A 14,129-nucleotide genomic window follows, 5' to 3' on the forward strand; every position below is an offset into this window, starting at 1 on the left:
TGAAAAGCACAAGAGAAATCTGTCTGCCTTTTATGGAGCTGACACAGAGTGTTGTGAAGAAGGGCACAAGTCAGCAGTAATATAGATGCTGAAAGGTAAAGAAAAATCCATCCTGAGAGTCAAACAGGGGCTTTGAAATTCAAGTAGGAAAGTTCAAATTGCCTCCTGAAAATGATGTTTGGGTTTTGAACCATTGGTAAAGAAGACCAGTCTTTGAACCATTGGTAAAGAAGACCAGTCTTTACAGAACTGAGGTGTATTGAAATTATAGGAGGCAGTGCTAAGCATGTTTCAAAAAGATAGGAAAGCAGTAGTGAGAACCATAATGCTTGGGTATTAATTTAAGCATAGATAAAAGGAGCAGAATCTGGATTCTGGCAATGATCCAGATATGGCAATGGGCAAATGTAGAGATACTTGAAAGAGAAAATCATGTTCAAATACAAACTGATTTCAGTTTATCCCACAGCCAGAATACTTGAGTGTATGAACTGTGGTGGGCACAGTACTGGTTAATATGTGAAACAGAGGAGAAAACTTTGCTTAGAAGCATTTGGTTTTCACAGGAGTAATACACTGTATTTAGGAACTGTCATAATAACTAAGGCATGTAAGTAGATGAATATTGCATGGAATGTCATCTCCATAGGAATGCTAACCAAGGCAGGAATTGCTTCTGAAATATCTCAGAAGAGAAATAGATCAGCAGAAGGTTCTTTCAGCAATTCAAAGTGAAAGTAGTGAGAAATTAAAACAAGCTGGTATTCAGAAATGAAAAATAAGTGATTTAAAGGTAGGATTTAAACTAAAAGAGGCCACAGTTTTTGGCAGCTTTTGGTCAAAATATTTCTGAACTCAGATATTTTACTCAGCAGAAGCGAGATTTTGAATTGCTAATTGCATTAAGAGGGCAGATGTTATTACTTGAATAAGAAGAGAGAAAATTGAAAGTTCATGTTTAATGGGAGAAAGTTCCTGGCACCTGGAAAAGGTTTTTAATTTATGTACATGGTAACTAGTTAAAAATAAAGAAAATACTGTTTTAGTTCAAATTATGAAATAATCACCTGCAAAACTTTGTGCATGCACTAAGAGCAACTCAAAGGTTTGGAACGTTTGTATGATAGAATCAGGGAAGCAAACTTTTAGAAGGGATGATTGTGCTTTTAAATGGCAGACAAAGGTTTTTATTTTATCCAGAAGAGGCTCAGTTGGGTGTAAATTTAATCATGGACATAATCTGTGCAGCTGTGAACAGCTCAGTGGTTTAATTTAGGGTGGTGCTATTCTGTGACATGGAGAGAGATATGTCTGACCACGTGGAATGGAGGGACTTGGTTTCAGCCACAAAAAATGCAGGAGCCTTCTCCATGAGCAGGAAATCTGGGGAACCCAAATAATCAGAGTTTTCTGGGCCTCAGTGCTCATCTGGGCCAGTCTCAACACCCTTTAAGGGTCCCCATCCCTCCAATGGGGGAAGGCCTGGGGTCTAACAGGGGATGTTCACACTGCCAGAGGAAGAATCTGCCTCTAAGAATTTGCCTTTGAACATTTGTGCTCTATACTGATAGTAGGTTTTGTTTCTGTTAGTTTGTTACATCCAGTAATCTAAAGGTTCTCATTATTATCTGTGAATTTTATTTTAGAAAGAAAGCAGCATTTTTAATGACAAAAACGAGCACTTCTTTACATCTATGAAAATTCCAAGATACTTCTATGTGAATATAATGTTTTTTCTTTCAGTTTCTTATTGTGTACATCTCTGTTTATTTTCAATCTGCCATGACATTTGATTACTATAACTAACAACAAATGATTATTTTTAGTGCAGGCAATTATCTGAGTGACAGCTTCAATGATAATCCTCTTTCCTTATCTTAAATACAGCTGAGGTTTTACTCAGCTCTGAATTTGGCTGTTCAGATTTCTTCCTTTCTACCTATGTAGTTTTATATAATCTGCATGTAAAACTCCATCTATAAGTATGATGTGGTGAAGAAAATTGTGATTATACAATTTACTTAACTGCTTTCAGAACCCAAATCTTCACTACTTCATCCAGGAAACAAATGTATAATGTACACTGAAGCTATCCCCCAAGCTATCATTAGAACTATTGAAATCTTTGTTAAAAAGAGAATTAAAAAATATTTAAAACTTAGATGAATCACACAGCCCTATCCAGGCTGTTTTTTCTCATATGCTATTGGCAAGACTGTTTGCTGTTAGAGACAAAGAACCATGTGGGTCTAACAAAGATGCCTATCTTCAATTCAGCTTGAGAAGCAGCTCTCTTGAGCAGTTAATTATGACTTCTTTCTGTAATAAATTCAGATTGCAATCTGTCCTATTCTTCCAGAACAAAAAAAGAAGTAAAACAAGAGATAGCTAAGCTGTGGGAACAATTATTGGAGCTTGTTTTTTTTTTGGTCAGGGAGAGTTTAGATGTCATTCTGTTTGTGAGTCTTGGGTCTTACTCATTAGTCCCTCACAATCCCTAAAATATTCCTTAATTCCCAAGTGAAATAATTTTATCTGTGGCTTTTAGTGATTTGATTGTCACTGACTGGATTGAGAAAATAAAAGACTTTTAAAATCCTGACAGTGGAAAATTCTGTGCCATGTATGGAAATGCAGTCTGTGGAAATGGCTGATGTTATCTACAGCCCCCAGCTCTGCCAGCCCAAGCACTGCAGTGCCAGGCTTATCAGCAGCATTGTCCTCTCTGTGTGTGCAGTGGTGTTTATTGCAGGCTGCTGGAAGGAGGCTCCAGCTTTGGCTGGATCTCTGAATGCTGCTGCAATATAAATAATAATATCCAGTAAGTGAAAAAATAATACTGACAAGATAATGATAATATGAGTAGATGGAGATGGACCAGGTCTTGGTCATTAAGTTTGTGTAATCTCAAATAAAGTTTGCTACTGTCAACAGCTTGTCACTTCCTTGTATTTATTTCCTGCCACTGCAAATAAAAGATCATTCTGAGTCATTTAATATGGATAAAGAAGTAGTTGAATCTAAGTAGACACTCTACAGTATTTAACCTTTCTTTAATAGTTGTGTAAGTGCAATCTTATTGTATGAAATGATCCTTTTCTTTGAACAGCACCACACAAGCAAGTGAAGAACTATCGTTCTTATTAAAAGTTTGCAAATTTGGAAGGGTCCTAAATTTCTGTGCTTTCAGTTCACATGTGGATGTTAAAGAGATCCCTCATCAGATTAATTCAACAATTCAAGTATTCTCCAGGCAGCCATTTAGCTCTTGTGTCAGAACTTTGTGCATCACTACTAATGTCTTCCATTTGTTTTCAAGGATTGGAGTTTAATCACAGTGATTCAGTGTCCTCATGGGTATCACAAGGTACAGCACTAATTGCACCAGCAATTACAGTGAAGTTTATTCTTAGTGCAGTTTATCCAGAAGTATTATATATAATTAATCTAATTTTGACTGAAACACATAGGCCTCTGCTGCTGCTTGCTTGTTAAAAAGCCTGGTTGAATGTGAGTGCACCAGAGGCAGATGTTTGGGATCATAGAGCCAATGTAGTTACAGTAATCCAGATTTGACACTGAGGGAGCTGACACTGTCCCATCAGATGGATCTCAGGAAAACTTCTAGAACAAGAAATTTCTTCTTTCTTTCTTCAAATCAGCTGGGCAAATTTGTCTGAGCAGCAGAGACAGGCTTGGGAGAGCACATCCCAGACCCACTCTTTGCATAGGATCTCATTTTCTACTTACAGCATCCAAGTGTAAGCTGCTCTTGCTGCTGCCTCCTGTCCTGCATTCTTGCTAGGAGAACTTTTGATTTGGTGTAATTCTCTGTATGGCATCTCTCCTAAAACACTTCAGTCGTGGTTAGGATACATTTTTGTATGTATAGAACAGCTACTGAGGAAATTTGGACATCCTCATCCAAAATTAGTGATTGTTAACTGGTTTTAACTTATTTACTTAAACTAATGTAGGCTGTTGCTTTTGTGCACAGAAATTGGATAGTCAATGTTGCTGCTGGAGGATTTTCAGAACATGAAATTATGACTCTTGGGCGTCACTATGGCATCAGAGACAACAGTCAAACAGACCTGCTCCTCCTCCTTTCAATGGCTCAAGAAAAACTAAAGAAAAATGCCTTTGAAAATTTTGAACAACTGATTACAGTGTTTTTGTACAATGACAGAGAAAAGTAAGTTTCCTGTCTTTATCCCAAACTGTTATTTGAGAAGCTCTTCTTGTAAACCCTCCTACTTTCTGTTTGTTGCTGAGTAAGTGATTTATTATGGCCAAAAAATATTATGTGTAATGTTAAGCTTCTCTCAGCACTTGACAATAGACAAGAAGAGGACAGCTTATTTGCCTATTCTATATTTTGTACATGTATTGTAGATGCTGTACTGAGCATTCTGTGACATCAGATACCAGCTCATGGGCAAAACACAGGATTCTAAATCAAAGAGGAGAAATAGTGATTTAAGGGGAAAAAAAGGAAAGAATGAATCTTTATGTGACTCATTTGCCCTTTTTGTTCTCTGATGTCACAGATAAAGAATCACAGAGAATCACTGAGGATCTCAGTATGAGAAAGGCTACAATGTGGCCTTCAAGTTTCTCAGCTTTGTAATAGCAAAATTTCATAAAATTTTGTTGTCTTTTTCTCTATCATGATGTTCCTCACCCATTTTCCTATGCACAGAAACATTCACTTGAAGTAAACCTGGAAAATACCTAATGTATATTTCTACCCCTCTCTTTCTTATGTACAGGTGTGGATTGTTGCCCAATGAGACCTGCAGGACTATTTTCAAATCCTTTAAGTTGCCACTTGCTGATGATCTTCTAGAAACTTTACTGGCCAGGTAACTTAAGGGCAGAGAGGGTGACCTACATGCAAGGGTGCAAATCAATGCTAAATATCTGCTGCAGACACAAATCTTCAGAATTTGTCATTTATCTAATATGAATCATTTAATGATGCAGATTTTGTTCCTACACACACAGACTTTCCTATTTATAGAATATTTATAATCAACTGAGATGCATCCATCTTAGCAACTTCTCTTCATTTTGCCTGGCATAGTAAATCATCTGGGGTTTGGCACAATTCTGTGGAATTCATCTTTCCAGAGTCAGTTACTGATGCTTATCATTTGCAATAAGATTCACTTTTTTTTTGCTTTATTTGTTCCTGTGTATACATGTGAGGTAAAAACAATAATCTTATGAAAACACATCATGTGAGTTTCAAGGAACACACTAACATGAATAAAATGAAGTGTCTTTATCAAGTTGACAGCATCAGTAGTAAACAAAATTGGTTTGCTACTCCTGTTAATCTCACCTGAAACATATTTTATTGCCATTTTTAAAAAGGAAAAGGAGTGTTAGCATGGCCTTGGTACTTTTCCATATCACATTTAGCTTTTTTGAGACAAATTGCTTTGCTAGCTGTATTAATGGGAATAGAAGTAAAAAGAGCTACTATTTAGTGCACTTGTATTAAAGATTAGAGTTCAGAGTAAGCTGTGATGTTCTGAACACTCATGTCTTGTTGAATTTGGTTTTCCTGGCCAGATTTTCTAGTAATAGGCTTAAATGCATGCTTGTTGGTTTCTTCTTTCCCTTGAGGGAAATCCTTAAATCACATGTTTTATCTGTGCTTTCATAGTGTGTTAAAAAGAGGAACAGGTCTTGTCTTCTGTCATGTTTAGATGCTTTCAGGTAAAGCATCTAAACATGACAGAAGACAAGACCTGTTCCTGTCTTCTGTCCTCTTCTTGATTTCAGGAGGAGTTGCAAATTAAGCATCTGGGTTTAGTAAATAATGAAAAGACCCTTGTCAGGCAGAAATGTGAAATCCATTTATATAAAGCTTGCTTGTGCTGCTGTTCATCACTTCTGACACTGAATTACATGCGTTAGTCTTCAGAAATGTCTGAATTTTAACAGTAATCTACAAGTGACATTTTAGAACTCCCATCAAGCTGCCCAACACAATTGTTGAACGACAATTGACATCCCATGTTACACAAGGAGTTCTCACAGAGTCCATTTCTTAAGGGCTGAACTTGAATAAATGCACAGCAAGGCACTGGAAGTTTTCCTTTATGTACTAACTCAGTTCTGATAACAAGCAGACAAGCCTGACACATCCTGGGCTCTAGGGACATGTTTGTTGTTTGTGAATTTATACCAGGGAAAACTTCTGTGCCCTGAACCTGTACTTTCCTAAGGAGTGAGTGTAGGCAGGTAAAAAGAAAAAGCCCAGTACACTATAATGAAAATTAGAGATAAGCTTAGAACACAGGGAGGAGATCAAGGGCTGGATTTCACCCTACTTTAGCAAGGTACCCATGATAGCTGGATGAGGTTTCAGCTGCTGTAGGTTCTTTCTGTAGGTGGTGGAGGAGGGAGTTATCTTCTCAGCTTGCATCAGAGCTGCATTTCCAAATTCCCATCCATTTTCCTTAGTTCTAAAGGGGCTGAGGCCAGCCTGTGTTACAGATTTCTGTGTGAGAAAGGTAAATGAGAATGGTGTGAAGCTGGGCCTCAGAAATCAGTGTGGGAAGTGCTCCATTTGACAGAGAGCCTTGTGTAAGGCACCTCTAAGTTACAGCATCAGCTGCTTCAAAGGTGGCAGTTCAGGTGCTGTCAGAGCACTGCAGGTAATGAGGAATTGTCACATTCTTCATCATGTGTGCACTTGGCACTGCTTGGGAAGTTTGTTGTGTTATGAGGGTGCAGAGCCAGGGAAATATTTTTTGGAACTCTATTTAATAGGACTTAATTTCCAATAGTCTGTAAATTGAAGAGGTGAGTCATCTTAATGAGATTTAAATTTTTCCTTTCTTTCTGCTTTCTGTAGTTTTCGTCAACACTGAAGAATCCTGAAACAGGCAGGTTTATTGTTAATGAAAAGCAGTCTCATTCCTGGGGAGTTTGCAATTCAGTGTGGGCCAAGTTTGTCAACAGTAGTCCAGCATTCTTTCCTTATTTCTGTTTTTTTTTTTATTTTTATTTTTATGAGGAACCATCTAGTTTTGTGTCCACTGATATTTCTGTCTAAAACAAGTGGTGGTGGTGGTCCTACTCTGTGAATCTTTATTTATGAAGCAAGAAACTGGAACAATAAAAGCTGCTGGACTGATTCCCACAAAATCAGTATATATAGCTAATGCACTAGCTGGACCCCATTCAGCTATAAAATGATGCTGGACAATGTGATCAGATAATAGCTGAAGGCTGAAGCTCTGTGTTTATTCAGCTTTGCTATCTGAGATTAGGTGGCAAAGACTTTCTCCAGGACTTAATGACTCTATTTTTCCATTTTGAAAGGTAGTACTCTTAAAGTATTTATTATTTACATTTGGAAATTATACTGCAATGATCTGTCACTTATTACAAGCATGGGATGGGACTAGGAATATATGTCTAATTTTGTGGTCACCTCCAAATGACCCAGAACTTTGTTTACTGTACTCAAAGACCACTCAGTTGCCATGGAGTGAAGGGAGAATTAGCACAAAAATTGGGATTTCATAAGACCTTTTAATATTGTGCATCTAGTGTAAATTTATATTTTTAATTGTGGGATGTTGAAATAGTAGGATTTCGGTACCCAACAATGTGAATGTTTTTCCAATTTACCTGAGCTGGCATGTTAAAAAGTATTTGTTTGTCCATCAGCATTTTCTCACTTACTTTTTAAATCACAGAACAATACAGAATTAATCACATTGTATTAAAAAATGGAGACAGTACACAGTTGTTTCTGCCAGAAAACTACAGTAGTCATTATAAACATGTCTTTAAATTTATGCAGGCATAATGAACAATTACAGTTTGTTTAATAAATAAATTTTGCAAAGTGCTTAGGTAATGAGTTTAGGGGGTTTTTCTGTTATTTTTATTTTCTGCAATGCTAAATTGATCCTAACAAGAACTTAAAAAGAAGCAATCTTTCCCTGGAGGATTTATAAACAGCTGGTAGCTAAGGAAGGGGAAAATTGAGAGGAGAAAGAATGGATGACAAGTTTACAAGCACTACACATTGATTGTTCTGCATTAATTCAGTTGTTAATTATAGGTCCCTAGTTTTTTAAATTACGTTTTTAAATTTCTGTTAAAAGTAGCTGAGTCTTTTTTCACCTCTCTGCGCTGCTGGGGGGAGTCTGTTTGAAAGGTTTTGTTCTGAGAAGGAGAATCTCCAGTCTCTCAGGCAGCAGTGCCTGGTGACAGAGGGGCTCCTACGTGGTGATCCCAGCTCTCAATTCACCTCCAGGCCAGGCCAGGCCACTCCTGCCTGCTCAGTTTTCCCCAGGACTGTGGCTGGGTAACAATTTTTTTACCTGGTTTCCTACCTGTAATGTTTTTTTTTTTAGGGCTGACCTTTTTCTTTCAGGATGAAACCCTCTTTTCCTGCTACAGCAAGTGTCCAGTAGCTGGAGCAGCAGTGGAAATGATCAGGAGATCTTTCTCCTGCTGCCTTCTTGTTACCTTTGGTGCCTGAGACTCCTTATGCCATTTGTGACTAAAAGGAGCTCTAAATTCATATTTTAATCTCTTAAGACAAATTATTCCTGTTACTCAGTTTGCTGAGGAGCTGATGGTTCAATTTATAGTTGTTCAAGACATGAATAAATGTAGGATAAATATCAATTTTTAAAAAAGGAGATGGTAGCCATTATTATTTAATAGTGACTTGTTATGCTTGCTGGTTTAAGTCCTTTAATTATGAGCAATTTATGACAATTTAGGTGTACACCTGTGGCAATCCAGTCCCTGTAGAACTGTATTGCACAGAGAGTACCAAACAGACTGAAGAATCCCAACATTTTCTCTAAGGTTACAGCAGCAGATGCTTCTGCTCTGTTATTATCAGATTAACTTGTTAATAAATGTTTGAAATGAAGGAATTAAAAATCTCTGCACATACATTAAACTTTCTCATAAATCTTTGGGGTATAGATTTCTTGATGGCAAAGAAAAAGTTATTAGAAAGTAATTTTTACTCACCAAAGCATCCTCAGGAATGATCATAATGTGATTTGACCAGATTTTTCACCTATCTAAAGTATTTAATTATGAATGCACTTTTATAAGCAGAAATGTGTGATTATTTCTGTAATGATAAAGAAAATAAAAAGCCCTGCAAACTGTGATAGGGATGGAGCAGTGACTTTCATAGTCTAAAATCCCATGCATTGGTGAAGCAACAGGGGAAAACTGAAGAGAAGGGTGGTTTAAAGCTATCTTAGGCACATCTTCTTGATAAGACAAATCTAATTTCCTTTTCTGAAGAGCACTGTCTCAGCATTATTAACTCCAGCCTCTGAAATGTATGACAACTCTGTCCTAATAAAGCACAAATTGATAATATCTCCTCAGTCCATCTGGGTGCTCTGTGCCAAATCTCTAGTGTCTGCTTTTAGTAGATTGATACAATAAGTCACAGTAGTAAAAAGATCTAAAGAGTAGATTTTTTATTTTCTTTCTGGGTTATCCTAGAGTAGTATTTTAAGATGCTTTTTGTAGCTATTTAATTATGAAATTCAGGAATCCCATTTCCTCTGCCCATGTTAAAATTCTTGGTTATAGATAATTTCAAACACATCTTGTCATCTCAGCTCACTAGTGCTGTCACATCAAAGGACTTTTCTCCTTGTAAATGTGTGTCAAAAGCAGAAGCAATGCTTTCCTTAACAGAAAGTTTAAATAGTTACACCTTCACTTGGTCTTTGTTTAAAAATCCTGCTTATACAGCTCAGCATCTTGGTGGTAGAATTAATCTTTTGACTTTTCACAATGAGCAAAAGGTAACTACATGATAGTAGAAGGAAAAATCATTTGTCCTGATTGTTCTGAAATACCAATCTGTCTGCCATTATTTTTCCAAGAGAAAAAGCTTTTTTATTTAAGCTTTTTGATTGTCTTATTATATCTCATGCAAAACTTGTTTGTCTTCCATATTGCCACCTGCAAAAAAACCCCAAAAACCTGAAACTAAGAACCCACTGGAAGTGGGAATGGAAATTTCCTTGTGTATTGGATATATTCCCCAAAAGTAAGGCTTTGTGGAAATATTAACTTGCATGTGAACTGTGGTGAAGAAGCAGGCTGTCATGGGAGGGTTTCTCATGGCAGTGTTTCAGACTCATTTAATTCTGGTAGCAGTAGCATTCTTTTCTGACTTTGCTTTCATCTTCAGCATAACTCACTGTACTTAACATTCCAGTTTATCTCTGCCATCTCTGTTTATGGCTCTCAGTATATTTCATTATTATCTTTCCTGCTGACTATTAAATGAAAGGTGTGGGGGGAGGAGGAGGAAAGGATGAGTTGCAGTTTGTTGCAGTTTATTTTTGTCACCGGATCTATTTCTCCTCCAGTATTGTTTTCCAAGTTTATGCTGTAAATTCTCCCTAAAAGTGCCTTCATGTGTAATTTTTGTTAGAACCCTCTGTAGTGATTGAAGGGTTTTGAGGCCTGTGTTTTGTGCACTGCTGTTTCATTAAGGACAAGGCAAAAATGATTTTCTGCAACACTTGTTTCCTGTGCAGTAGTTTTTGTCTCACCAGATAGCAGGGCAGAATTGTTTAACCTGGTGTCTGCCACCAGGTAAGAGATACTGAGCCTTGCTGGGTGTCTGTTTTTCTCCAGGGACCCCAGTGAAGCACAGACACTTCCAGGCCATGTTTTTGTCCCCAAACTGGGTCCCTTTTGCAGGTGGGAGGTGTTGGGTGAGACAGGTGTCCTTCAGAATCTGCCAGTGCTGGATTTATGGCAGGGCATTCCAGCTGCTCTTTTCAAGCTTCAGCCCAAAGGGTCTTTCAACATTTGTCTGGTGACACTGGAAGAACAGTGGTGCCCAAGAGTCACCTCAGTGCTCTGCTGAACTGAGGACTTCTATTTCTGAAGCTGCTTCATCCAGATCAATGGCAGAAGGATGAAGTGACTTATAAATCTATTCCCATGTGGCTTATTAGTGCAGGGTAAAGATGTTAGAAATCTGAGGGAGGGAAATAGCATTTTCCACATGTACCTATAGACCTGCAGACCTTAGCTGGCAGCACATATATCTTCTGGCATATATATCTGCTGGCAGCATCTATATGCATTTAGTGGACAGCTACAACTGATACAGATATATCTACTTATCTATAGAAATAAAGAACAATGCCATAAACCTGGTACCCAATGATTTTAAAATCTGGCTATTATTTGATACATTAGTGAGCTGTCTGTTTGTCAATTGTAAATTGATCCCAAGGTGTGTGCAAACAGCATTTTTGAAGGATTACTTATTTTAGGAGAGGATTGTAGAAGTCATAGTAGAGCAGGTCAGTTGTGTTACAGCACAGGTTTCCTGTGTAATTCTGTTTCTTTTCTACACAAAGGAATCATACACTGATCATCCCAACTCTGTGTTTATCAAAAGCTGTGAGACCAGTGTTGGAAATGTTGGGCAGTGCTTCAAAACTGAAATGAAAATAACTGAAATGAAGTCAAACTTGAAGAAGCTGAATTCTTCTGTAAGAGACAATAATAAGGTGTAAGAATATGGAAAAGAATGTATAATATAGCTGTTCCTGACATTTTGTACTTTTTTTTTTCACTCTTGCCAGTGTTTGGGAATAAAGTAGTATAAAAGTTATTATCCCAAATGCAATTATTAGTATGCTGCAGATAACATGACATAATTTTGTTAAAAATTCCCTTTAACCCTGAGTCATCTTATGGATATTCTTCTCAGGTTTGAAGATAACCAAAAGCAAGTAGACTATAAAAAGTTTGTTCATGCACTGAACTGGAGAGAGAATCAAGTCCGTGCTTTTGTGGAGGAAAAGGAGCAACCCAAGGTAAAAAAATGTCTCAATATAATTTCTCCAACTTTAACATGATTGTCTTAGCCAGCACACACTACAGTATTTTTTCCTGTTTGTGTATTTACCTGTTTTCTTTAAGTAATTATTTTTAATAGCTTTAATAGGGAGATTAGGGTGAAGCAGAGAAGTCAGACAGGGATGAGGAGGTGCCTGGTAGGTATCACATCCCTGGGACATTTTATAGAAGAATAAAAGAGAAGGGGAAGCAGATGTACTTATCCATGGGCAATGGGCATGAGTACTGCTTCCCCCACAAATATCATTGTCACATGTCAAATGATCTGTTCCCTTGCTGAGGTAGACAGAAAATACTTTAAGCTCCACTGAGACATATGCAGAAAATAGCTCTGCATTTTGTATAACTCCTCAGGAACCTGTACACAGCACACCACATCTCTGGTAGGCGTGCACAGAGAGAAGAGATGATGGATAAACTTTGTATGTCTTCAGCCTGCTACTCAGGGTAAAAAAAAATGCAATATCAACAAACAGCAGAGACTAATCTGATCTTGCCATCTTGTGCTGAGTGGAACATTTTAAAATAGAAGGTCCATAAGGCAATTATGCTGAATTTTAAATACTTTGTAACAAATAAATCCAAAGACTTCTGCCAACACATCATTTTGCTTTTCTCGCCTGACCAATGTGTTGTACAGAATATGTTTGATTGTGTTCAGACAATTTAGAAACACAGCATTCCTTTAAATTCAAGTTCACTCATGGCATAGTTTAAACCAGGCACTATGCTCCTGACTCCTCACTCCTGCCTGCCTTACCAAGACTTTCTTCTGTAGCATCTCAGACTGTTGGTGGTGTCTAAAGAGGGCCCAGGGCTGTTGGTTTGCTCTGCTTTGGAGAGCATGGTTCTGCATGGTTGATTATTTTTGCTTTGTCTTTGTGAAGAATTTTTCTGTCTTGTACAGATAAAATCAAAACCCTCCCACATGTTTTATACAGCACTCCTGAGAATCATGGTGTTGATTAGGCTTTGTTGAGGGAGTATTCTTTGTTTTTACGGAAGAATTCTTGCTTATTCTTTGTTTTTACAGAAGAATTATTGCTTAAGCAATAATTTAATATTTAATATATTAAGAGAGGTAACTACGAAATGGAAAAAAACTCAGAGACAGGAAAAGTTTTAAATCTTGTTCAGCTTTAGAATTCAATTGTCATTCTGTGCATGACTTACCATGAATGAATAGCAGTATTTTGAGGCTACAGTACCTGTGTTTGACAGATAAATTTCAGCAGCAGAGCTGTGCTTTAGTTTAGTTTAGCTGGCTTTTTTTTATTATTCCTTCTCTTTATCCCATTATTTTGTATGATTTTTGGGGTTGAGACATGGATTTGAAGCATAAGCATTTTAATGAAGAAAATGTAGCATTATTTAATTTAAAAAATCTGCAAGAAGGCTAGTAATAGAAAATATTTTGAATAAAATATTTTGTAACATTCAAGAAAGTGCATGTTGTAATCTTTTAAGAAGATATCTTTATAAAGACCCAATTTTTCACAGATTTGTCTGTGGAATTGAAGCAGCTCATTCAATCTTATGTTGACCAGCTTGTAATGATTCCTGTTTTCATTATTTCACACTAAGATATTCTCTGGGTTACTAATTTCAGAGGGAAGATATCTGGAACCAACTACCACGATCCCCTCCTGTGACTGGGATCAGATACCCTCCTCTTCTGGATGATCTCTTTGGCAAAGAAGAATAATCTCATTTGTGCAAGGCAGTGATTTAAGAGTGGTGCTTCAGCTCTGAAGATTACTTAGAAAGATACCAAAAAAATTTCTTGTATAATGAGAAAAAAGTAGATACAGCATTTAATTTCTTGTTCCAACAGAGATGTATACTTGTATGTTTTTGGAACTCTTTCTAAATCAACAGCACTCTGTCACACTTATACAAGCATAATTAAAGTTAGATCCTCTAATATCTGCCTGGTTGCATGGAGAATTTGTGAGTATTGAGCAATCTTTGAGTCAAACACTGCAAAATCTGACTGACCCTGCTTTGTTCTGAGAACAAACCTTGTTGGATGACCTCTCAGAATTGGGTTTGACTGTGTTAGCACAATAATGCCATTCCATTCACGTTTCCTCCCTTGCTCTGCAGCTCTTATCTGTGGTTTTGCTCTATCCCCCTGGTGATGCTCAAGTGCTGTTCATGTCAAAGTTGGTTATTTTGTGGAGGAAATGCCAGCAAGGCTTTTGCACACAACTATAAAGCTG

The 14,129-nt window shown here is 37.3% G+C and overlaps 1 protein-coding gene across 1 annotated transcript in view; it reads left to right on the top strand.

Moving 5' to 3' along the window:
- EFHC2 (EF-hand domain containing 2) overlaps window positions 1-13,831 on the top strand; it is a 57,752-nt gene extending 43,921 nt beyond the window's left edge. Inside the window, exons 12-15 of the mRNA XM_063150378.1 lie at window positions 3,998-4,195; window positions 4,773-4,865; window positions 11,759-11,864; window positions 13,517-13,831. Of these exons, the coding sequence (XP_063006448.1) occupies window positions 3,998-4,195; window positions 4,773-4,865; window positions 11,759-11,864; window positions 13,517-13,612 (493 nt within the window). The 3' untranslated portion in view covers window positions 13,613-13,831. The remainder of the gene's footprint in view (window positions 1-3,997; window positions 4,196-4,772; window positions 4,866-11,758; window positions 11,865-13,516) is intronic.
- The last annotated feature ends 298 nt before the right edge of the window (window positions 13,832-14,129 follow it).

Source organism: Melospiza melodia, chromosome 2 (assembly GCF_035770615.1).
Source record: "Melospiza melodia melodia isolate bMelMel2 chromosome 2, bMelMel2.pri, whole genome shotgun sequence".
In the NCBI taxonomy this organism is placed as follows: domain Eukaryota; kingdom Metazoa; phylum Chordata; class Aves; order Passeriformes; family Passerellidae; genus Melospiza; species Melospiza melodia.